At 39.8% G+C, this 27,380-nt stretch overlaps 1 protein-coding gene across 2 annotated transcripts in view; it reads right to left on the reverse strand.

The window, feature by feature from the left end:
* GATA4 (GATA binding protein 4) overlaps positions 1 to 27,380 on the reverse strand; it is an 80,977-nt gene that overhangs the window by 4,821 nt on the left and 48,776 nt on the right. For both annotated transcript variants that reach the window (XM_072143810.1, XM_072143809.1), the window contains exons 2-3: positions 23,733 to 24,497; positions 822 to 988 (exon numbers count right to left, since the gene is read on the reverse strand). In XM_072143810.1, coding sequence (XP_071999911.1) covers positions 822 to 988; positions 23,733 to 24,252 — 687 coding nt within the window. In that variant the 5' untranslated portion in view covers positions 24,253 to 24,497. The remainder of the gene's footprint in view (positions 1 to 821; positions 989 to 23,732; positions 24,498 to 27,380) is intronic.

Below are 27,380 nucleotides of genomic sequence, written 5' to 3' on the forward strand. Positions count from 1 at the left end.
TGGGCCTCCCGGCAGTCATACCTGCATTGATCAGACACTGATCCCCTTTCTGTGCATTGGAAATGCAGATTTTGATGAGGAAAATAGTTCATATCTCTCTGCATGAACAAAACCTCAATAAACACAATGGGGCAGATTTACTTACCCGGTCCGTTCGCGATCCAGCGGCGCATTCTCTGCGGTGGATTCGGGTCCGGCCGGGATTCCTCAAGGTAGTTCCTCCGCCGTCCACCAGGTGGCGCTGCTGCGCTGAAAAGCATCCGGATGCCCTGAAATTCACCGACCCGGACCAAGTGAAGGTAAGCGCGTCCCAAGCGACACATTTTCCGTTTTTAAATGCGGCGGTTTTTCTGAATACGTCGGGTTTTTCGTTCGGCCACGCCCCCCCGATTTCCGTTGCACGCATGCCGGCGCCGATGCCCCACAATCCGATCATGTGCGCCAAAATCCTGGGGCAATACAGGGGAAATCGGCGCAAATTGGAAATATTCGGGTAACACGTCGGGAAAACGTGAATCGGGCCCTTAGTAAATGACCCCCAATGTCTACAATGTAAATTATTTACGTTATATAATTTATTTACGGTAGTTGGGTACATTTACATTAGGATTTATGAAAACTGGAGGGAGAGGGGGTAAGATCTTGTCCCAATCTTCTGCAGTCAGGACACCCCTACATTCGTTAGTCGGTTAGATAGTCCTGCCAGAATCGGGAAGGCAGTACCGAAACAACAAAAACAAGCAAGAATATTGTTTTGCTTCTATAAATACTACATTTTTGTAGCCCTTCCCTTTTCAAATAAAAGTGTGTAAGATCCTTACCAGTCTCCGCTGGGGCTTGATCAATGGACGGTTGATTCCATTCATCTTATGGTACAGCCCACATGCATTGCATAGGTAGTGGCCTGTACCATCCCTCCTCCAAAGAGGGGTGGACATCGCTCCGCAGTTCACACATTCTCTGCCTTCCGAGAAATCGTCAAAAAATTCTGAAAAAAAAGGAATATTAGAACTCGTTAATTCGGAAATAGCGAAAGATCACCAAAAAAAATATTGAAAATGCTGAGGAGTAAAGACGAAACACAAGTGCTCCAGGGAAGGGAGACAATGTTTAAAGTGATAGCACATGAGAAAGATTGTAAATCACTTTATTATACCCATTTATTGTACCTCCAGCGTTCACAATGGGTAAATATTTAGGAGACGTCTCTATTAAAACCTGCCGTGAATGAAATCCGTAACTCGCGTCCTGTAATAACAACTCCATAGAAGGCTTAATGATCTGTCCATGCGGCTAGCGGCTATGTATATGCCAGAACAGTGTAATAATAGTGTAGACATCTATTATATACATTCACTGTACGTATATATAATCTATGAGGCTGAGAAAAGCCTTAGTGTTGAAGGGAATATTTGGGCTATTGATATCCATGGGCAAGGTCATCAATATTTGATGGGGGGGGGGGGGGGGAGTGTCTGACATCCATCACCCTCACCGATCAGATGATTGTACCTGCCTCTAGTTCCAAATCGATGACCTAGCAGAGAAAATGGCGCCGTTCCCTGTGTAGTGGCGGAGCTTGTTTACTGCATCTCATCTCCCGGTGACTTCCATATGTCTATTTTGGATATGTAACACAGTAGGTAAAATGTTTTAACCCTTACTCCCAAATTTGGGGTTCAAAAGGCCACAAATTTAGGCACTTATGATGTTTTGAACTCACTTTTTTTTTTTTTTAAAGTGGTTTTGGTTCACCTATCTACCCAGATTTATCCCCCCCCCCCCCCCTAACCCCAAAACCACAAGCATAACCTTGTCTGGTAGTCTGCAGCTCTAAAAAAGCTGTAAAACAGTTACACATTGGTCCAGTCGCGATCCAGCGGCGCGTTCTCTGTCGAGGATTGGGGTCTTCCGGCGATTCACTAAGGTAGTGCGCCCGCTATCCACCAGGTGTTGCTGCTGTCCGCCGTAGTTCGCTGGAGTGCACCATCCGTTGCTGGGTGCAGGTAAGTGCGACAATTTTTTTTAAAAAAAAATACGGCGTTTTTTCCGAATCCGTCGGGTTTTCCGACGGCCACACCCCCTGATTTCCGCCGCGTGCATGCCGGCGCCGATTCGTGCCCTTAGTAAATGACCCCCATTGTCTTTTTGCTAATGCTCGCAATCTGTGCATATGACATGTAAAAAGAATCTGCCTGAAAATTCATGGAGCGTTCTCCATGACATAATACCGGGAACATGGCAGTGGGTAGACACAGTTTGAGGGGCTCCATAGTATGGGGGTAAATACACATAAAAACATCCATAAAAACTTGTAAAATGTCCATGGGTCACCTTCAGCGGCCCAGATTCCACCAGATCAGGCATCAAAATTTTCCATTATGTATTAACAAAGTGTGAAGAGAAGCTAACACAGCTCTGTCAATAGACGGGCAGAGGGTTTGACATTGTCACAGTATATGGTCGTGCAATGTAAATATAGCAACACAACTAACTATATAAAAGACAAAGAAACCAAACACGGAGCGTGGCTTTCCTACAAGCCGCCGGCCTGACACAGACTGGTAGCGTCCGCCTGTACTAATATTTTCTTAGGTAATAAGGCTGGGGATTGAGTCTGTGTCTTGTAAGGATCTTTATGGCTTTCAGCTACTTATCTGGGCTTTAAATCCTGCCATTATGGGATTTTTTGACACGTTCCTCTCTTTCATTCCCTCACCTCCCTCCTCCTCCTCCTGCTATTATTATCCAAGCAGCAGACAGGGAAGGAAACTCTTCAATATACTACAAATTGCTTGGACATCTCCCGTGGGTTTTAGAACAATAGGCCCCCAGGGTTCAGTCTACGGCTGCACCAGATCATAAGTGCAACAATTTCCCTTTTTCTTAGGAATCGGAAAAGTCGTGACGGACAGATCAGCTTTATAAGAGGAAGAGAAGGAACTTCATTCATCACAGATTTCATTGTGGTAATGAACAGGTCACTTTCACTCAGCCAATGTAATACTGGAGACGTTGTAGCTAACTTTAAAGTTTGACAAAGTTTGACAAAACTTTTTGTTTTCAAAAATGTCTACAGTGAAATTTTAAGGTCCATCCTGAGTCTCTACATATGGTAGATTGTGTTCCGAATGTGATACAAAGGAAGAAGATCAATGCTCGGGAAAGGATGGAGATGTTGGGTCATGATTCGGGTTGTGGGAACAACTTCAATCTATTGGGTGGCTGAAATGTGACCTGTCATGGTGTTTCCGAATGGTGTTAATCCAGACAAGTGTTCTACGTTTTTGGATTGACAGATGACTTGGATTAAGGATGAAGGTGACAAGCCGTGTACCACGTCCTTCCTGTAACTTACAGGAAGTTAGCTGAAAGCGGTTGTGTTGGAAAAAAAAACAAAAAACACTTCTCCCCTATCTCTAAGGCAGTGATGGTGAACCTTTTAGAGATCGAGTGCCCAAAATGAGACCCAAAACACACTTGCTTTTCCCAACACGGCAATTTAGGCAGTAACAAACTTATTGCTACCAGAATCTTTGAGCTCAAATCCGACCCTGTCCACACCTTCTCACTCTTCGGACAGGACCAAACAGCACAGGATGGGTCACTTTAAAAAAGCAGGGCGCTACTTGGACTGCAGGAAGATGCCATGTCAGGCAAACTTTGTGCCTGGGAGACAGCCCGTTTGCCCACAGAGAGGTTTCCAAGTGCCATCTCTGGCACCAGTGCCATAGGTTCACCACCACTGCTCTAAGGCATAAGTGATTGTCCAACCACTGGGATGATATCATGGGTGGTATCCCACAAGTGTCCGATGTGGATGGAGTGATGGGCTACATGCGTGATAAGCTATAAATTCACTTCTACGGGACTGTTGAATCGGTCGTTTCAGACACGTTGGATGGAGCCTGAACTTTTTGCTTTTAAAATATATAAGCATCTTCTACAAGTTTTGGGCAACGGGTTGTTACCTTCAAGCAGTGCACTGGGTGGTCAGAATGACCAGCTTATACAGCAGTGGCGATATCTATGTCTATGGGGTCCCTTGCACCAAAGTAGTTAGGTTTTTGAAGTTTCAGGTGTATGTAGCCGTTCTCCATCACAGACTGCCCTTACCAGGAATTAAAAAAAATATTTGGCCTTTCACCAGTATACCCATTTATAACATCGTATATTAAAACAAGCCGGTGAGGACTGAACACGCTACATGTGCGCCCTCCAGCATTGCCCCTCCGTGCCCTCAGTGAAAGTAAAGTCCATTAAAGATCTGACAAGCGGTTTGTTTACATCAGCCCAGAGAAGTTATATCAACATATCGCCGCGACTAAGTGATCATCTCGCCGGAGTCCTGGACGTCCTTACAAACACAGAAGGCGAAGGACCATTACTTACACACTGCACCTCTACTACGTTTCCGAAAGCCATTTGTAAGATGTTTCAAATTCTACTTTGTCAGACGCATTCATCGTGGAGATCTATTCCACTTTTATCTTAACGGGAATATTTTCTGTTTATACATGGTGAGTGCCCCATCTGCGGCCCGCACCTTTACACAAACCAAAAATTCCTTCTGCCTCTCTACGAAAAAAAAAATGGGGGAGTTTTTTTTCACAGTCATGAATCCTACAATATCGAAAAGTCTAAAAAAAATTTGGATTTTAATGTCGCGAACCTCAAAAATAAAAATAATAGGATGAGGCAACAAGTGGAAGAAGTGGAAGAAGTCAATGACCTTTCCTTTAAATCTTCTATCCTAAGTCATGAGACACTTCAAAGTATTGATGGCTTTCAAGTTTGGGATTGGCCCAAAAACTTTGCCCACTAACGTGAAGTTACCGTGAATCCACCATGGTCATTGCCCCATCTGTAGCCCGTAACTTCATACCAACCACAATTACTTCTGCCTCTTTACGGGAAAAGTTTGGTGGTGAATGAACCGTCATGTTTCGAGGAAAAAGTAAGACTTGGATGTTGTGGAGGTCAAAAATAAGAATAGAAAGTCGTAGCCGATGTTCCTTTCAAAGTCAAAAACCTTCCATTCCCTTAAGAACTTCTTACCTAACTCATAGGAGAAGAGAAGTATCTTGGAAATTTTGATGAAACAACACGATGAAGATAGAATTTTTGATGTTTGGAGGAGATGATTTTTGTAGGGTGTGATGGTGGATGGAGGGACAAAGTAAATGAAGATGGGTGGGAAAAATTACAAAAGTCAAAATAATTTACCAAAATGTTTGATGGAAATTTCAAGAAAAAACACTCCTTGAGTGACTATGACAGGAGGGCGCCGACTTCACGTTTCAATTTATAAAACTTTCTGAAATGAGTTCCTGATTTGCAAAGAATTTTTTGCTCATGACATTCTCAGTGATGGTTTGTTGAAAAGTTGGCAACTTTTTGCATTCTATAGATAAGTGTCGACTAAAACTGCTGTCTGACCATCCTTGTATATCAAAGTGTCTGGCACCGCACCCAATGCCACGTAACACAAGGATAATTCTGGATTTTATTAACCACGTGACACCGCCCCCAATGCCACGTAACACAAGGACAATTCTGGATTTTATTAACCAGGTGACACCACCCCCAATGCCACGTAACACAAGGATAATTCTGGATTTTATTAACCACATGACACCGCCCCCAATGCCACGTAACACAAGGATAATTCTGGATTTTATTAACCATGTGACACCGCCCCCAATACCACGTAACACAAGGATAATTCTGGATTTTATTAACAACGTGACACTGCCCCCAATGCCACGTAACACAAGGATAATTCTGGATTTTATTAACCATGTGACACCGCCCCCAATACCACGTAACACAAGGATAATTCTGGATTTTATTAACCATGTGACACCGCCCCTAATACCACGTAACACAAGGATAATTCTGGATTTTATTAACCATGTGACACCGCCCCCAATACCACGTAACACAAGGATAATTCTGGATTTTATTAACCATGTGACACCGCCCCCAATGCCACGTAACACGAGGATATTTTTGGATTTTATTTTTGTGGCTGGATGGTCTTAACTGGGATCTCTAATTATTTTATGACAACCAAAAATCTGCCCAAAAAGAAATCCTCTAAAAACTTTACGTTCAAAAACCATTCAAACCTCATGCACGTGACTGTATATGTCCCAAATCACCGCCCCCATGGAGGTCCATTGTGCATGGCCACAGAGCGCTGAACATAGACGCACTCACCACCTGCACCACAATCATCTCGTCTTGGCCACAAACTTTAGACAAACTTTCCTGTTTACTGCCCGTTTTTGCAAACGGTCACGTGGTCAAGGTCTACGAATAAACCTAAAGTTATGTTCCCAATGCGTTCCAGCAGATCAATGAAAATAATGGAGAGTCAATGGTATGAAAGTACCGGCACCAACACAGCCCATACGATCCAACTGAGCATATTAAAGTCCATTCAACTGCAAAAGTTTTTATCCATTATTTTTTATGGAAACTTTTTGACACAGATTGGAACATTGTCGGAGCCTCCTCTATAGCCCGTGTATCACATACATCCATAAGTATCAAGGAAAACAAAAGTAAAAAGCTTGGGATCCATAACTGTATTCTCCCCAAAACAGCGCCACCCCTGTTCACAGGAAGCGTGTGGTATTACAGCTCAGCTACATGACAACCCATGGTCGGGTGCTGCCACATTTTTCCAGTCCTTTGAGAACCCAGATTAAGGAACAGAAGTGTAGAACTTTTTTTTAGAAGTCATTAGAAAGATCAAAGGTAATTAGTTTCTGGGTAAATATCCCTTATATAGAGTTCCCCATGTCCTTGGTGTCTCCTTGTCATTATCTCTCGCTAATTGTGAGCCGCGTCTTTTATCTGATGAAATGCGCCACCAGAGGCGTCAGATTAGCGCTTCCCGCAGTGTCCCGGCTATCCGCTACATTCTACAGCCACATAATATGTGCAGAATACCGAACTAATAATTAGGTCACAGTACAGGGATAATACACACAGTGATGTCACAGTACAGGGATAATACACACAGTGATGTCACAGTGCAGGGATAATACACACAGTGATGTCACAGTACAGGGATAATACACACAGTGATGTCACAGTACAGGAATAATACACACAGTGATGTCACAGTACAGGGATAATACACACAGTGATGTCACAGTACAGGGATAATACACACAGTGATGTCACAGTACAGAGATAATACACACAGTGATGTCACAGTACAGGGATAATACACACAGTGATGTCACAGTGCAGAGATAATACACACAGTGATGTCACAGTACAGGGATAATACACACAGTGATGTCACAGTACAGGGATAATACACACAGTGATGTCACAGTACAGGGATGATACACACAGTGATGTCACAGTACAGAGATAATACACACAGTGATGTCACAGTACAGGGATAATACACACAGTGATGTCACATTACAGAGATAATACACACAGCGATGTCACAGTACAGGGATAATACACACAGTGATGTCACAGTACAGAGATAATACACACAGTGATGTCACAGTACAGGGATAATACACACAGTGATGTCACAGTGCAGGGATAATACACACAGTGATGTCACAGTACAGTGATAATACACACAGTGATGTCACAGTACAGAGATAATACATACAGTGATGTCACAGTACAGGGATAATACACACAGTGATGTCACAGTACAGGGATAATACACACAGTGATGTCACAGTACAGGGATAATACACACAGTGATGTCACAGTACAGAGATAATACACACAGTGATGTCACAGTACAGGGATAATACACACAGTGATGTCACATTACAGAGATAATTCACACAGCAATGTCACAGTACAGGGATAATACACACAGTGATGTCACAGTACAGGGATAATACACACAGCGATGTCACAGTACAGGGATAATACACACAGCGATGTCACAGTACAGGGATAATACACACAGTGATGTCAGAGTACAGAGATAATACACACAGTGATGTCACAGTACAGGGATAATACACACAGTGATGTCACAGTACAGGGATAATACACACAGTGATGTCACAGTACAGAGATAATACACACAGTGATGTCACAGCACAGAGATAATACACACAGTGATGTCACAGTACAGGGATAATACACACAGTGATGTCACAGTGCAGGGATAATACACACAGTGATGTCACAGTACAGGGATAATACACACAGTGATGTCACAGTACAGGAATAATACACACAGTGATGTCACAGTACAGGGATAATACACACAGTGATGTCACAGTACAGGGATAATACACACAGTGATGTCACAGTACAGAGATAATACACACAGTGATGTCACAGTACAGGGATAATACACACAGTGATGTCACAGTGCAGAGATAATACACACAGTGATGTCACAGTACAGGGATAATACACACAGTGATGTCACAGTACAGGGATAATACACACAGTGATGTCACAGTACAGGGATGATACACACAGTGATGTCACAGTACAGAGATAATACACACAGTGATGTCACAGTACAGGGATAATACACACAGTGATGTCACATTACAGAGATAATACACACAGCGATGTCACAGTACAGGGATAATACACACAGTGATGTCACAGTACAGAGATAATACACACAGTGATGTCACAGTACAGGGATAATACACACAGTGATGTCACAGTGCAGGGATAATACACACAGTGATGTCACAGTACAGTGATAATACACACAGTGATGTCACAGTACAGAGATAATACATACAGTGATGTCACAGTACAGGGATAATACACACAGTGATGTCACAGTACAGGGATAATACATACAGTGATGTCACAGTACAGGGATAATACACACAGTGATGTCACATTACAGAGATAATTCACACAGCAATGTCACAGTACAGGGATAATACACACAGTGATGTCACAGTACAGGGATAATACACACAGCGATGTCACAGTACAGGGATAATACACACAGCGATGTCACAGTACAGGGATAATACACACAGTGATGTCAGAGTACAGAGATAATACACACAGTGATGTCACAGTACAGGGATAATACACACAGTGATGTCACAGTACAGGGATAATACACACAGTGATGTCACAGTACAGAGATAATACACACAGTGATGTCACAGCACAGAGATAATACACACAGTGATGTCACAGTACAGGGATAATACACACAGCGATGTCACAGTACAGGGATAATACACACAGTGATGTCAGAGTACAGAGATAATACACGCAGTGATGTCACAGTACAGGGATAATACACGCAGTGATGTCACAGTACAGGGATAATACACGCAGCGATGTCACAGTACAGGGATAATACACACAGTGATGTCACAGTACAGGGATAATACACACAGCGATGTCACAGTACAGAGATAATACACACAGTGATGTCACAGTACAGGGATAATACACACAGTGATGTCACAGTACAGGGATAATACACACAGTGATGTCACAGTACAGGGATAATACACGCAGTGATGTCACAGTACAGGGATAATACACACAGTGATGTCACAGTACAGGGATAATACACACAGTGATGTCACAGTACAGGGATAATACACACAGTGATGTCACAGTACAGAGATATTACACACAGTGATGTCACAGTACAGGGATAATACACAGTGATGTCACAGTACAGAGATATTACACACAGTGATGTCACAGTACAGAGATAATACACACAGTGATGTCACAGTACAGGGATAATACACACAGCGATGTCACAGTACAGAGATAATACACACAGTGATATCACAGTACAGGGATAATACACACAGTGATGTCACAGTACAGGGATAATACACACAGTGATGTCACAGTACAGGGATAATACACACAGTGATGTCACAGTACAGGGATAATACACACAGTGATGTCACAGTACAGGGATAATACACACAGTGATGTCACAGTACAGAGATATTACACACAGTGATGTCACAGTACAGGGATAATACACAGTGATGTCACAGTACAGAGATATTACACACAGTGATGTCACAGTACAGAGATAATACACACAGTGATGTCACAGTACAGGGATAATACACACAGCGATGTCACAGTACAGAGATAATACACACAGTGATATCACAGTACAGGGATAATACACAGTGATGTGACAGTACAGGGATAATACACACAGCGATGTCACAGTACAGGGATAATACACACAGTGATTAGTTACAGCCGGGGTGCTGCCTCCCGTTATCCTGGAGATCCTGGAGTTACAGACAGGAGATCCTGGAGTTACAGACAGGAGATCCTGGAGTTACAGACAGGAGATCCTGGAGTTACAGACAGGAGAAGCTTTTATCTGGCCTCTTCTACTCTGACAGGTCCCTGAATGTTTACTTGCAGATGTGTGTCATGGCGTCCGAGGCCTTTCATGTAAAGCAGCGCAAATTTATGTTTTCTGCTCTTTTCAAGTGATGGCGATTAGACGGGCTACATCCTCGTCCATCATGTCTGGTGCCCGGCCTGGAAGATAATGGTTTGCCTTATCAGTGTGTATACAGACATAAGATGCCCACACACATTGTGCTGCGTTCCATCATCCTCCCGGCCGGCCCGCACTACCTGCCCCCAACCTGCAGCAGGGCAGCCATACTCATGAGCCCACCAAGTATCTATCTAACTATCTCGGCAAGTTGAGCCTTTTGCCTCAGGCAGCACCACATGCATCAAAAATCAGTCACCTACTACAAAACAGGACTTGACTCTTAGGAATAGCGTCCCCTCACACCCAATGTGACCCTAAGTGTGACCATAAGGAGTAGCTATAGAGCAGCTTAATGCAAAGAGCTAAGACCACAGCAGTGTGAGGATGCACCCTCACCACACGGGAAAATAACTCCATTTATCACAGTCCTGCTGCTACTAACAATACACAGAAAAGGTATGACTACACAACTCTCCAGGGACAATAACTAACACTGACTGCACAGAGCACAGCAGTGTGAGAACGCACACTCCCAGTACACTTGAATATGAATCCATATATCACAGTCCTGCTGCTACTAACAACACACAGAGAGGTCTGATTACACATCTCTCCATGGACAATACCTAACATTGGCTGCACAGAGCACAGCAGTGTGAGGACACACCCTATAAATCCATATATCACAGTTTTGATGCTACTAACAACACACAGAAAGGTCTCATAAAACTGCCTGCAGACTGCACAGAGCACAGCAGTGTGAGGACATACCCTTAGTGTTATCCTGGAATATAAAACCATATTTCACAGTCCTGCTGCAACTTACAACTTACACAAAGGTCTGATTACAATTCTCTCCAGGAAAAACATCTAACAGTGGCTGGAGAGGGCACAGAGCACAGCAGTGTGAGGACATGCCTCTAGTGCAGTAGGAGAAGCTACAATCCTGCTATATAAATAAATCAATCACAGTCCTGCTGCTACTAACAACATACACACAGGTCTGATTACACATCGCTCCAAGGATAATAAATAACACTGGCTGGAGTGAGCACAGAGCACAGCAGTGTGAGGACATACCCTTAGTGTTATCCTGGAATATAAAACCATCTATCACAGTCCTGCTGCAACTTACAACTTACACAAAGGTCTGATTACAATTCTCTCCAGGAAAAACATCTAACAGTGGCTGGAGAGGGCACAGAGCACAGCAGTGTGAGGACATACCTCTAGTGCAGTTTGAGAAGCTACAATCCTGCAATATAAATTAATCACAGTCCTGCTGCTACTAACAACATAACAAAGGTCTGATTACACATCGCTCCAAGGACAATAGAAAACACTGAATGGAGTGAGCACAGAGCACAGCAGTGTGAGGACATACCCCTAGTGCAGTTGGAGAAGCTACAATCCTACAATATAAATTAATCACAGTCCTGCTGCTACTAACAACATACACACAGGTCTCATTACACATCGCTCCCGGGACGATACATAACAGTGGCTGGAGTGAGCACAGAGCACAGCAGTGTGAGGACATACCTTCAATACAATCCTAGAATATGCAACCATATATCACAGTCCTGCTGCAACTTACAACATACATAAAGGTCTGATTGGGCATCAAGGATGATATATAGCATTGGGAGCAGTCTACCTGGTCAACACGGCCGACACGTCCCATCCATGAAGACGAGACTTTGTGTGAGCGCTCATCTATACATTTACGTCTTTATATACTTCATATATAGAGAAATGTTTTGTTGTGGCGCTCGGCGTGTGAAGGCATTGGCGGGGAATGACTCCGGACGCTCAGGAATCGATAGCTTGAACTTTTTTTTTATCTTAAAAGCCATCCATTATTAGAGCTGGAGATAAGGACCTCATCCGCAGGGTACATCCCCCTCCCCCCCTGTCCGGGACACATGCGGGAGACTTCCCTGGCTTTGCCCTCTGAAGTTTCTGAAACGTTGCAGAGCCGACCTGAACTTTGAGACTTGTGCGTTTATTTAGCGATTAGAATTAACCCCCAACGAGTCGCTATCGATCCGCAGAGAACGTGGCGGGGCCACAGGCTAATAAATACACCCGGATAAATACTGCTGTTCTCTATTGATCGGACAAAGTATCCGGATAACCTCTCCCCTGCCCAGAGACACAGGGGGTGCGGCGCAGGACATCGCACATTTTATATAGGTTCTGTATTTTACAAACGGCTACATGCTCTGCCAATCCTACCAGAACCAGCCAGTTTGGGTCACCAAGGATGGCTCTCCCTCCAATGCAGTTCTCAATCTTCCTAATCCCGCGACCCTTTTGTTATTTTGCACTTCAACTTTAATTTTTATACTGCTATGCATCATAATCATAGTTATAGTGTTGCCCCTAGTAGTTACAGTGATGCCCCCAGTAGCCAGCAGTCACACTGATGCCCCCAGCAGTCATAGTGATGTCCCTAGAAGCCAGAAGTCACACTGGTACCCCCAGCAATCACACTGGCTCCCCCAGTAGTTACAGTGAGGCGCCCAGTAGCCAGCAGTTATACTGATGCCCCCAGCAGTCACAGTGAGGCCCCTAGTAGCCAGCCATCATACTGATGTTCCCAGCAGTCACACTGTTCCCCCCATTAGCCAGCAGTCACATTGATGCCCCCATTAGCCAGCCGTCACACTGGTTCCCCCAGTTGTCACAGTGAGCCCCCCCAATAGCCAGCAGTCATACTGATGCTTCCAGCAGTCACAGTGATGCCCCCAATAGCATATGGGGCAAAAAACACACTTAGGGGGCATCCTGGGCGGGCACAGGGTTAGGAGGAGTAGGTGGGAGGGGTGAGAGCTCGTTAACCATCCTCCCTTCATAGCAAAAAGAGCATCCAACATGTTCAGGGTGCGGTGGTGCACCATGTGCTCACCACCCTGTGACCTGGAGCCATTGAAATCTATGGGGCCGTGATCTGGTCACAAATCATGTTACTAGATCAAAGCGCCCCCCCCCCCCCCTATTGTGGCCGTATGAATAAGCTCTTAGCTTGTTTCTCTCTATTTCATCTTCAATCTGATGCTGAAGCTGCGGCACAGGCCAAGTGTGGTAACATCACACTTGTGCCTGCACCATCTCATAGGCTGCTGTGCCTTTGACCTGGCGCCAGCGGATGCATAATCACATATCGAATGAGCCACATCTACTTTAACACAGACCACGCGCTGAAAGCTCCCATGCCCCGCGCCACTTGTGCTCATGGGTAACCCCTGTGAAAAGGTAATTCAACCCCCAATGGGGTCACAATGAACATGTTGCTCTAATACCTCTATACTGATACACACTGCACACTCGGCAGGTCCCACCAAGTAGAAGAGGATTGGACATGTTCTAATTCAACTCACCAATAACTGGTGAAATTCAGAAGGCCACCCATTCTCATTAGATTTTTGGGTTCAGCCAATATTATTGGGGAGCAGCCAAGACTCAGTTATCTCCTCTATACAGAATAGGGGTGTGGAGTTACCTGGGAATCTACCGTGGGGAATCTCTCAGAAAGTAGATTCCCCAATGGTAGATTTCCTTTAACATTTGCCCTCTAGTGTCTACATTGTAGAGGAAACACAACCAATCATCGCTACTCCCTCCATCATCCATACAATCGCGTACCGTGCTCCTCTGATCTCAAAGTGTTAATTTCATTAGAGCCTGCAGTAATTTCACAAGGTAATTTCCTGTTATTGGCTCGGGTTTATGGCCGAGCATTGATCAGCCATATATGATACGGCTATACGGTGCATGTGGGTGTAGACTAATCATAACCATGTGCTGCTGTGGGATCCTGGAGGGTCCTGGAGCTCAGCATCTCGACAAATGAGAATACTGCTGTCACAGCCCTTGAAGGGGTTGTCCAAGTTCTGGAAAAAAAACTGAGGGAGGTCGGGAGGGGGCTGCTTAAAAAAATAAAGTCCTACTCCTTCCGGTGCCCTCCGGTATCCAGCGCTGTTGTCACTCCGGTCTGGGCGCCATGTAAACAAACATGGCCGCCGGAGCAGCGCAGGACTCAGCTTCCGGCCGGACCCGACAACCTTCCGGCCCCCATACACAATGCTGTGTATAGGGACCGATAGGCGTGCCCGACCACGGCCGGCCGTAAGCTGAGTCCTGCGCTGCTCCGGCGGCCATATTTGTTTACATGGCGTCCGGACCCGAGTGACAGCAGCACTGGATACCGGAGGGCACCGGAAGGTAAGTAGATCTTTATTTTTTTAAGCAGCCCCCTCCTGACCTCCCTCCGTTTTTTTTCCAGAACTCGGACAACCCCTTTAAGGAATAGTCACTGGTATGAAAAGTGGAGCTGGCGATGGTTACTCATCAGTATTACTGCGGCTCTCAAATGTCAGCGAAAGGGTCAAGATTTTAATGTCTCAAGTTGTAGACACTTATAGCATAACCAACACACTACTCAGCACTCATCTCAGGGAGTCTAAATCCAAGAGGAACGTTAAAAGGGGGACATAGACATTGAGGACTATCTTAAAATAGAGATAATCAATGTTTGATCAGAGGAGGTTAATGACCAATTCGATGGATAGTTCAATATCTTAATCCAATGAAAGGGAACGGTTCCATACTGGTATAATATCTAATCTATAAAGCGGATTGTATGAATGTATGTCAACTAAAGGAATCTTCACTAATCCTCCTATAATATATTCTTTATTTGGTAATGTAAAGATGTTCCGGAAGACCTAGGAAGTCATTCCATTAACTTAAAAACCAAATTATTGGACATTTTATGGTAAGAACCAACTCAATGACCATTCAGCCGCAGATACTCTGGACGGCATTCTGGCTCAGGCAACATACATACATACACATTCATGACACATCTGGTGGTGGCTTATCTTCCCTACAACAAAATGAAGGGGAAAATGCAACATACCAAACCCCTCTGTCCACCAATATCTGACTGACTACTCTGTTCATCTCAAACTACCACAGAGGTACAATGGACGCCTATTCTCATGATCCGTGAGGGTTCCCCCCATGGATAAGTGAATCAACCTTTATCCTGTGGATAGGGGCTAACTTGTATGTAGCTGGAGAACCCCTTTAAGTTTGACTGAACTGCAAACAGAATTTCGGGTTGAGGACACAAATGTTGGCACCTGCAATCATTGATACCTGTGAAATAAGGTGGAGCACCAATCTTAGACGAAATGCCATTGCACACGCACCACCATCATTGTTACCAGTGGGGATGAGCCTGAATGCAGAACCCAAACATCTGTCTGAAGTCTGGGTTCGGGGAGCGGAACCCACAATGTTCTATACAGACCCAAAAATTGCAGTTCCGGTCTGCTCAACACAAGTCCCTTCATCCAACATTCATTAAATATTTATGAACAAATTTTCAATCGTAAGTGTTCAGGGCAATGTTGAAGACCAAAAACTTGATGAAGATGATCACAGAAACCAAAATAGAGGAAACCACACAGAAGAGTAGACATTCTGCAGGAGCTCCTGGAACGGGTTGCCAGGAGTCAAAACTAATTGAAGCCAAAAAAAAAAAAAAAAAAAAGTTGCTACTTGAAAACAAAAATTGATAAAGTTGCTGGATGACATAATTTGGCTTTAGTTCGATGACAAACTGGTGCCCCACTGCCCCACGCCTGACAGTCAATGTGCTTTCATTGGGCTCCACCACAGGGGAGATACCACATGCCTTCATATAAGGGAACAAAGTCTTGTATGGAGGCAGGACAGAAGCCACCAACACAAACCTGACCTTAAAATAGCTGAAGTCTACTAAAATTATGGGTGCAACTTTAAGCCTTAGTTGTCCCATAAGGAATTTCTTCCTAAAATAAAGTGACCAATGCATTATATTTTATTGTCTGTTGCCGGTTTTGCACTTGGACATCAAAAAATCAAGTTATCCCTCTGCAGGATCTGAAACTTTACATAGTTTGGGCCATTTTATGTGCTAATAAAATGCACCAAAACATCTAAAAAATTTTAGTCTGGTTCCTCAAAAATTTGTCAAACTTCCCAGAACTAAAGTCTCCCTACCCACAGATACCACCCCGCATTGAATGCGCCCATGTGACATTATTAATGTCTTTGAAGATCCCTCCAACTCCAGAGCAAATTTGTGTAAGGAGCCCTCATTAAACCTCAAGATGTTGATCTAGAAGACTCTCCGCTCTGCGTCTGTTCTCTTGTAAATGGAGCGGGATTAACATAATTAGATTGAACTGCCATTGTTTGTGGATTGTAAGAATACACAACAATTATCTCAATGACCCCAGACGGCCTCTTTTGACACTCGGGAGAAGAAAGACGCAGATAGAGACTGCAGAGACTGCGGTAAACTTGTTGTTACAACAATTTATATTGTCTCTTCTCCTTTGAATGGTGGACGGACCGGCCACTTTCACACCCTATTAATCCCCAAGTTTCCAGCATAAAACAATGATCCCAAAGCCGTAATTAGCTTAACTAGCCGTGTTCAAATGGGATAAGCCGCCCCGTACAATTAGGATAGTTGTCAGCTATTCCCCTTGATTCGCCATACACACGCATGCTCAGCTCCATCAATATGGGGAGGAGCATACGCTGCTAGTGGCTTCTCTCACATTTGACAGAAGTTCAAAATGGCTGACCTTTCATTGCCCCAATACCTAATACAAGAGAAGATATCCCCATACACAGTAAATGATTGGGCAATTTCATTGAAATCTAGAATTGGCCACCATCCATTTAAACCAGCTTTTTGTATAGACAAATAATTAGAGGGGTTTCATCAATTTCTGTACAAAAAATTGTCTACAGAAACAGAATTAAGAATAAAAAACATACAAAAACCCACAAAAACATCAACATCATCACTATAGATAAATCTGTAATGTTTGCAGTATGCATGACCAAATCCATTCAAGTTCCAGTTCAAGTATCGCTCCTGACCCCCCCCCCCTTCTCTCCCACTGGTAACACCCATGACCGGTTCCGGCACCATTACCCTTCAAATGCCACGTGCTATCATTTTCATGCGATGGTGGCTCCTCTCGACGTCATTGGGGAAAGACAATCATATTTTTTGCCACCCTTTAAAGATCGGTAGCCATGATCTAGAGTCTCTACCGGAACATCGGGATAAAGTTGGGTTCAGGTATCTGAACCTTCTATCTTCAGCACAGACTCTTATATTGTGGTTGAGTCTGCCCTTCCCTAGTCACAGTGCCTTAAGAGTTCTCCAGTGACATAGAAGAGAATCCCTATCCACAAGGGCCTAACTTGCTGATCGGTGGGGGTCTCAGTGATGGGATTATCACATTCGGCAACCTCCATCAGCACCGTAGAGATGAATAGAGCAGCCGGTGCATGCGCGATCGGCTGCTCTCTTCATCTCAGGGTACGATGGGGGTACAACAGACCCTCGTTCTCATGCTCCCATTACTGAGACCCCCACCAATCTGTCACTGGAGAACCCCTTTAAAGAGATTGTATCCAGTTAAACCCTTATTCTCTATACCCAATAGGGGATGAATGTACAGTCATACAGGATCTCACCATCGGTGATCCACAAATCAGAAACCAGCAAGACCACCCAATCTATTCCATCCTAGTGGGATTCCAACTCAGCCTACAGGATAACCAAAACCCGGAAGCCCCCTATCCCCTATGTATCTCTATATTAAAGGTAAATGATTAAATTGCTACAACCCCTTTAAACTAGAATCAAGCTTTCTCATTATCTGTTACATAAAGGATTACCATATTTTTCAGACTACAAGGTGCACCGGATTATAAGGCGCACCTGATTATAAGGATGAATGACCAGCAGGTGGCAGACCTGTGCACAGTACAAGGCAGCTGTTGTCTGTTCATATATAAGGCGCACCTGATTATAAGGATGAATGACCAGCAGGTGGCAGACCTGTGCACAGTTCAGTGCAGCTGTTGTCTGTAAGTAGGTTCATATATAAGGCGCACTGGACTATAAGGCGCACCCTTGATTTCTGAGTAAATCAAAGGATTTTATGTGCGCCTTATAGTCTGAAAAATACGGTATCCCACATTTTTACAACACATTTTTGCTTTGTTGCGTTGGTAACTAAACACTTTACGATCAACTTTTTTTTAAAGTATCTATTTCAAGTATTCTCCTATTGGCTTGATAAAAAGAAAAACTTGCCTACAAAACAAAAAGCAGATGGAATAATGTAAAATGAAAAATTCCAACAAAAAAAGAGAAGTTTAAAAAAAAACTAAAAAAAAAATTCGAAGTATTTTTCTTTAAAAAAAAAATCCTTTGAAAATGCTTAATAATAAATAGTGTGTGAGGGAGTGTCGCCTCCCGATATAAGATCTGTCTGGGCCGCGCACGCCCGCCATTATCCTTACATTTATTTTGCACACAGCAAAGAAAAGGTTTTGTTAATCTCATTCGTCGAAAGGCGTCTGCAAAAGTCTGACCTCCCCCTAGACGGAATCGTCACATCAAGGGTTAAAATTAAACTTTAGAATCTAAAAAGTGAAATCTAATTTGGCGAAGTTCTAAAATCTTTTGAAAACTTTTGATTTAACGCGGTCAAAAAAAATTAAAAAAAAATTTTACATTTACCATTTAAATTCTATGGAATGACAAGAAAAAATGAAGGATTATAATCCTATTTTAGTCATGGGAATTTTAATAGGGCCATAAAAACGGATAAAACATTTTAAATTCTATGTTGAGGTTTCAGATTTAGAAAAAATAATTGCTATTTCATAAGAATCATAAAAAGCTCAAAGAAAATTCTTCAGAATTGTAGACAAGTGACAACACTATAAAATGTCTCCATGTACTTCCTTACATCGTTACATTGTTATGAGCTAAAAAGAAAGATCTTTCTAAATATGGGGGGGTTGGGAGCCCACATAAACCACTCACAATATGAATAATACAGATATAATTTTACACTATTATTATAATATTATTTAACTTAATTTTTAATTTAATATTAAATATAATTAATATAATTATAAATAACACTATTATTATTCGAATGTTTTTTTCCCCCATTTCATCTCTCATATACTTAAGGTTGTAGACTGAATTGTTACACTGTATAGATAGATAGATATGAGATAGATAGATAGATAGATATGAGATAGATAAATAGATAGATAGATAGATAGATAGATATGAGATAGATAGATAGATAGATAGATATGAGATAGATAAATAGATAGATATGAGATAGATAGATAGATAGATAGGAGATAGATAGATAGATAGATATGAGATAGATATGAGATAGATAGATAGGAGAGAGATAGATAGATAGATATGAGATAGATAGATAGATAGATATGAGATAGATAGATAGATATGAGATAGATAGATAGATAGATATGAGATAGATAGGAGATAGATAGATAGATAGATAGATAGGAGAGAGATAGATAGATAGATAGATAGATATATAGATAGATAGATAGATAGGAGATAGATAGATAGATAGATATGAGATAGATATGAGATAGATAGATAGGAGAGAGATAGATAGATAGATAGATAGATAGATAGATAGATAGATAGATAGATAGATAGATAGATAGATAGATAGGAGATAGATAGATAGATATGAGATAGATAGATATGAGATAGATAGATAGATATGAGATAGATATATAGATATGAGATAGATAGATGATAGATATGAGAGAGATAGATATGAGATAGATAGATAGATAGATAGATAGATAGATAGATAGATAGATAGATAGATAGATAGATAGATAGATAGATAGATAGATAGGAGATAGATAGATATTAGATAGATAGATAGATAGATAGATAGATAGGAGATAGATAGATATGAGATAGATAGATAGATAGATATGAGATAGATAGATGATAGATAGATAGATATGAGATAGATAGATAGATAGATAGATAGATAGATAGATAGATAGATAGATAGATAGATAGATGTGTTGTAGGGAAATAAAATGTGTCATTATCTCTATAATTGTTCTTACTAAGGATGTGACACATAATGGCAGATAGGTGGCGCTGCTGTAACTTTCTCAGATTTAAAAAAATTACTTTTTAGATACTTGTATGAAGCTATTAATCTTTTGGAAGATTTCTCTGCCTGGACAATTCAGGTCAGCCCCCTCCTCTGATTGTAAGTCCCGGGAGGCTGTAGCATTACACACCTTTTATCTATGCTGGATCAGTTCTAGGTGGGGCAATGGAGTCCTGCACCTTACCAGAACTTCAGCTCTGGGGTAATAAGGACAATAGAGAGACTAATCAATAGAGAGATCAACTGCACACATAAAGGGAGTGCTTATCTACTACCAACAATCCCTTTTATGTTGCCTACCAAACTACCCCCCCACCCCAGCAATTCCCTGACATTACACTGATTTAATTTCTCTGTAGCGCCACCACAGGAGAAATGAAGAATTACACAGATCTCATTGAAATCATGATGGAAATTTAGAACATTGGGGACATGTATCACTCATATTGCTTTATTTTTCTTTTTTTGTGTAACTTTTTGTGAGCTTTTTCGCATTTTGAGACTTTTTTTGGGTACAGAATCAGACAGCAGCGGTGTACCAGCGTTATCTGCCTCCAGGATGTAATGCAGTGGCAGATGTTTGTTTGTGAGACTTTTGGGCTCTGAAATTGTCCCATTCTTGCACCTAATTAGTCCCAAAACAGAGCATCCTAGACTTACTTTTGGTAAACTACTATTTGGGACTTAAAAGTTGCACACCACAAAAAGTTGCAATGTATCACACAGGGGAAAACATAAGATACATTGCAATGAGTAAGTAGCCAACTTCAGGAAACCTGAAAAACTATGATACATGTGCCCCAATGTGTAGAAATATCATTCAATCCCATCCCATGGTAGTTTCACTTTATTCTACATTATATTTATATGAGACAGATATATAGAGAAATGGATATGAGATAGATAGATGGACATACAACAAGCTGAATACATTTTTTTGGATTTAAATTTAATTGATTTTAAATGAAAAGTAAGAAAATAGGATCTGTAGATCTATATAACATTGTATCCACCCCTTCAAAAGAATATGTACTACAAATACAGCTATGTATATCTCATATATAGATAGAATATATCTCATATCTATCGTTCTCATATTTCTGTTTATCTACCTCATATCTATCTATTTATATCACATATATCTCCTATCTATCTATATATCTATGTATCTATCTAAATAAAGAATTATTATTATTATTATTATCATCTATCTATCTGTCTATCTATCTAATATCTATGTATCTATCTATCTCATATCTATCTATCATCTATGTATCTATTTATATTTCTATCTATCTATCTCATATCTATCTATCTCATATCTATCTATCTCATATCTATGTATCTATCTATCATCTATCTATCTATCTATCTCCTATCTATCTCCTATCTATATATCTATCTCCTATCTATCTATCTATCTCCTATCTATCTATCTATCTATCTCCTATCTATCTATCTATCTATCTATCATCTATCTATATATCTATCTATATTTCTATCTATCTATCTCATATCAATCTCATATCTATCTATCTATCTATCTATCTATCTATCTCATATCTATCTATCATCTATGTATCTATCTATCTATCATCTATCTATCTATCTCTCTCCTATCTATCTATCTATCTATCTATCTCATATCTATCTCCTATCTATCTATCTATCTATCTATCTATCTATCTATCTATCTATCTATCCATGCACCTGTTTCTAGCCCTGATACTAGTGCAGCCTGAATAAAGCAATGTCGGCTATAATGAAGCTTCTGACTTCTTGCCTTACATCATATACACATTAAGGGGGGGAAACACTTTCACTTGGATCCTTCTATAAACTCTGACACACAGAATAACATGTGACCAGGGAGCAGCCTGCACCTGGGGTCATATACAGGACCACATCCCTGCTGGGGAATCTATAGACCATTATACATATTCCATAGAAATCCATACTGACAGAGAGACATTATTACACCTTTCATCCGTACAATAAAATGTCACATTATGTATTAGTTCTCTATGCAAAAAATAGGACATGCTTTAAGTATCTGAAGTGTCAAATATGTTGAAATATAGCTACCAAAATAATATGTTACAAAAATAAATATGGCTATAGACAATATACAATATATAAATGTGTTAATGACTGGTGATTAATTAATACAGATCACATTGTAGCACAAGTGGAATTATCCCGACATGTCAGGATTATGAGGCTTGTATTCCAGCAATAGTCTCTTCGGTTAATAATCGGTTGTAAATTAAACACGAAATGTAGAGATATCGATGGTAATGAGAGAGATGATAGATAGATAGATGGATAGATAGATAGATAGATAGATAGATAGATAGGAGATAGATAGATAGATAGATGGATAGATAGATATGAGATAGATAGATAGATGAGATAGATAGATATGAGATAGATAGATAAATAGATAGGAGATAGATAGATAGAGATAGATAAAAGATAGATAGATACAGATAGATAGCAGGTAGATATGAGATAGATAGATAGATAGATAGATGGATAGATAGATAGATACATAGATAGGAGATAGATAGATAGATAGAAATAGATAGATAATTCCAGAAAAAAACGCAGCACTTACAAGTGGTGAAAAACCCATTGTAGTGGTTTTATTCCACCATCAGCAAGAGACAGATACTGTACATAGATAGATATTAGATTGACAGATAATGAAACGTTAGATAGTTGTCATAAATATAGATGGATAAATAGAACAGAATTTTTCTATTCATAAAAGTTAAGTATAGATAATAAGATAAATATTAGGTAAAGAAATTACTAAATATATATGCAGATTTGCGATCGATATACATCCATTAGATATATGGAGACAGAAGGGAAGAATTTCATAAAAAAAAGAAAGTAAAACAAAGATAAATAAGCTTTCTATGTGATAGATATGATGTAGCTACAATATATATATATACTATAAATTCGGTAAGGAGATGTTTGAAGATAGATATGGATAGAAGATGTTAGAAAGATAATATCGTTCAACAGATATAGATATGAGATTGATCGATATAAGATATATATCTACTGCTATGGGTTGGTTGGATAAGATACATTAGATATGTAACATTGTTGCTCGAGTCTCAGGTGGATAAAACATCTGCATAAAGTAATATCTATGAGTAGAAGGGTCTTACCTATGTTGGGGTGTCTGGGGTTCCCGGGTGCCCCCCTGTTTTGTAGGTTGTGCAGCATGGAGCTGTCGAATGGAGCAGTAGTCCAGGCAGCACCCATGTCCTGGGTGACATAGGCAGGGTAGGGGCTGGAGTAGGTGGCACTGAGCCCCCGACCATACTGCTCTCTGCCATTGGTGGTGATGGCCAGGGGGCTGCCGTAGGAAACATCTCTGGAAGAAGCCGCAGTAATGGGGGGGCTGGATGAGAAGGTAAATCGGGGTGACACCTGCTGGTGAGGGGTGCTGGGGTTGTAAGCTGAGCTCTCTGCACTGGCCTGTGCCCACATATTGTGCCCAGATACTGGACTCCCTTGCTGTGTGTGCCCACTCGACTGGAGGTAAGGAAGGCTGGGGATCATGGAGGGCACCCTGGTGGTGGGCACATAGACCGGAGAGGTAGCTGTAGCACTGTGCATGAAGCCCCCAGCCCCTTCATATGATGGGGGTCCATGGTTAGCAGCCATTGCAATACTTTGATACATCCTTCCAGATACTTCCAAAATTCCTAAAGATGTTTCTTAAAAAAAAAATCAAATCTGTGTGAGCCCAGATCCTGCTGATCTCCTCTAGTCCAGATCTCCTGCTCCACTGAAGGCCTCCAAGATAAGTCCAATCACCAATGCAGAAGGTCACAACCTTGCAGAGCCATCCCCTTCATCCTCTGTCTTCTGTGTCCAAGTTTATTGTGAGGAGAGCCCTCCCCTTGTAGGGTATTTATCCCTCACACCTACAAGTCAGAGAAGAGAAGAGAATGATCCACCACATGACCACATAATGAGGTTAGCCAGGGGTCTCTGCAGGTGACAGACACCATTGTTGGGAGTCTACCTGTCCCACCACCTCCCCCCAAGACCTTTGTATTGTTAATGTGTCTCCCCCCTCCCCATCAAAACACAAGACCCACAACAAATCACATCACAACCCAAATATAATCAGATTAATTAGGGGGAAAATACAGTCAGGACACACAATAGGCCAGAGGTCTGCAAAGAGCTAAGATTGTCTATTGTAGAGTCCAGCATGGAGGAAAATAGTACAAGACCTAAGACACATCAGCTCCAATCATCATGACATGATCCAGGAATAGAGAGAGAATGTGGAGCCATGTATGAAATAATCTCTATAAGGAATCAGACACTTGTAATAAGGGCAGTACTATCAAAACATTGTGTCAATTTTAATAATAATAATTAATAAATATTATTATTATTAATAATAATAATAACAACTGCAATAAAATAATAATAGAAAAAGTGAATAATATAACACTAATTGACAATACATTACATTACATTACACAAATACATTAAATACAAAAAATATAAATACTAATAAGTAAAATATTACATAGCTATATTTAGAATATCATAATCATTTAATACTACAATGCACAATAATCGCAAAATAATATTTAAACATTTAAATAATATTAAGTAATATTATAAAATAATAATAGATAACATATTATATAGATAATATAATAATAAAAGAATATAATAAAAGTAATATAATAATAATATATAAAAAGAGTATCACCAAAGAACAGCAAAATAATATATAAATAAAATCTAATATTTTATATATAAATATGTGTATATATATATATATATATATATATATATATATATATATATATATTTATATATAGCAATACATAATAATAAGACTATGACCATGATAATATACTAAGCAAAAAAAAAAAAAGCTAAATAACAATAATGAATAAGAATAACACCATAATGATATGATACCAAATACGCAATAATTGCAAAATGATGTATAAAAATTAAAGTAAGTGACAAGACATAACAACAAAGATAAATACTAAATAGCAATAGGGAATAAAGATATCATAAAAATATAATACTAAATAAACAATGCATAATAACCCGCCAAAAATAATACTTGAAAATTAGTTGCCAAATAATAATAAAAACAACAGATATAACCCAATAATATAATATATATAAAATACTAAATTATACTGAGCTGTGATAATGTTTATATTTTATATACTTTTACCACTTCTGCAAGTGCTATAAACAAATATCAGAAAATATCTCTCTCAGTAAGAATACATATTAACCACAAAACATAAAAATAGTAAATGATAATGCAGAACAACAAAAATGATCTAATAATATTTATAAAAAATAATACTAAAGAGAAATATAATTATTATTCTATTTATATTGCAGCTACTATAGGTATAAAATAATGTAATGCTAAGTAAAAAACATAACATAAGAACAATACGAAAGTAAAATACTTAACAGCAAGACTGAGAAACAACAACACTTAGAATTTTTTATAAAATACACTTATTAATAAAAATAAATAGGAGAAATACTATACAGCACACTGATAATGTAATAAAAAAATACTAAACAATACTGAAAAACATCATGATAATGCTTTACTATAATCATGCAAACTACTAATTCGGTACTTAGTACATAAGAAGAACAATATTAAAATAAAATTCTAAATAGCAATACTGAACAACCTGAATAATCTTATACAATACTAAAACATAGTGAATATATTATAATATACTATAAATACATACTGGAATTATAATAATCGCGATACATACTATAGAAGAATGATATAAAAATTAAAAATAAATTACAGTATTGAATAATATTGAAATATAATACAAAGATACCCTTTTTTATATTTTGTACAATTATATTACATTTACAAAATATACATTATGTTTATATTCTATAAATATATTACTAATATTTGTTGTTGAATTTTAATAACTGTAACAATAAATACTAAAAAAAAAAAAAATTAAGAAGAAATAATACTAGCTCTTGTATCAGTATAATCAGGCTCTTTGCATAATATTAGTAAAAATAAAAATAATAACAAATGTAATAAAAATAACTTAATGTTAAATGGAATAATTATATATATATAATGGTATATCAATTCCCTGGGGAAGGCTTTAAAATTATTGAAGCCAATTACAGAATGACACAAATGAATGGGATGATAGGAGGCAGCAGTGATAGAGCAGATTGATGATGTCTTCACAATGAGAAGAAACAGAAGCCAAAAGACAAGACTTCTTCCCCAAAACCCCCATCAGAGTTCAGGAAAGAATCACTGCCCCTTTATGGGAGACAAATTTTTCATATATGTGGAATTTATATTCAATGAGTTGTTAAATGTTATACAGGTGTATACAGATATATATATAGAGAGAGAGACTCATATATACACATACACATGTATGTACATGTTAGCAATGTAGACACATTTATGCAAACATTATACACATACATATATAATCATGTATAGACAAATTTACAAATATATATATATATATATATATATATATATTACATATACATATATATACATATATATATATACATATATTACATATATACGCAAAAAGCACACATATACACAAACTCTAATATATATATATATATATATATATATATATATATATATATATATATATATACAGTATATATACTGCTGATTGATACATTGTAGATCGCCATCAATGTTCTTGCATATTACACCCTAGAATATGTCTCAATTAAAAAAAATTACATTTCCCATCAATCAGCGAAATCATTATTTATTG

This window comes from Engystomops pustulosus, chromosome 3, assembly GCF_040894005.1.
Source record: "Engystomops pustulosus chromosome 3, aEngPut4.maternal, whole genome shotgun sequence".
In the NCBI taxonomy this organism is placed as follows: domain Eukaryota; kingdom Metazoa; phylum Chordata; class Amphibia; order Anura; family Leptodactylidae; genus Engystomops; species Engystomops pustulosus.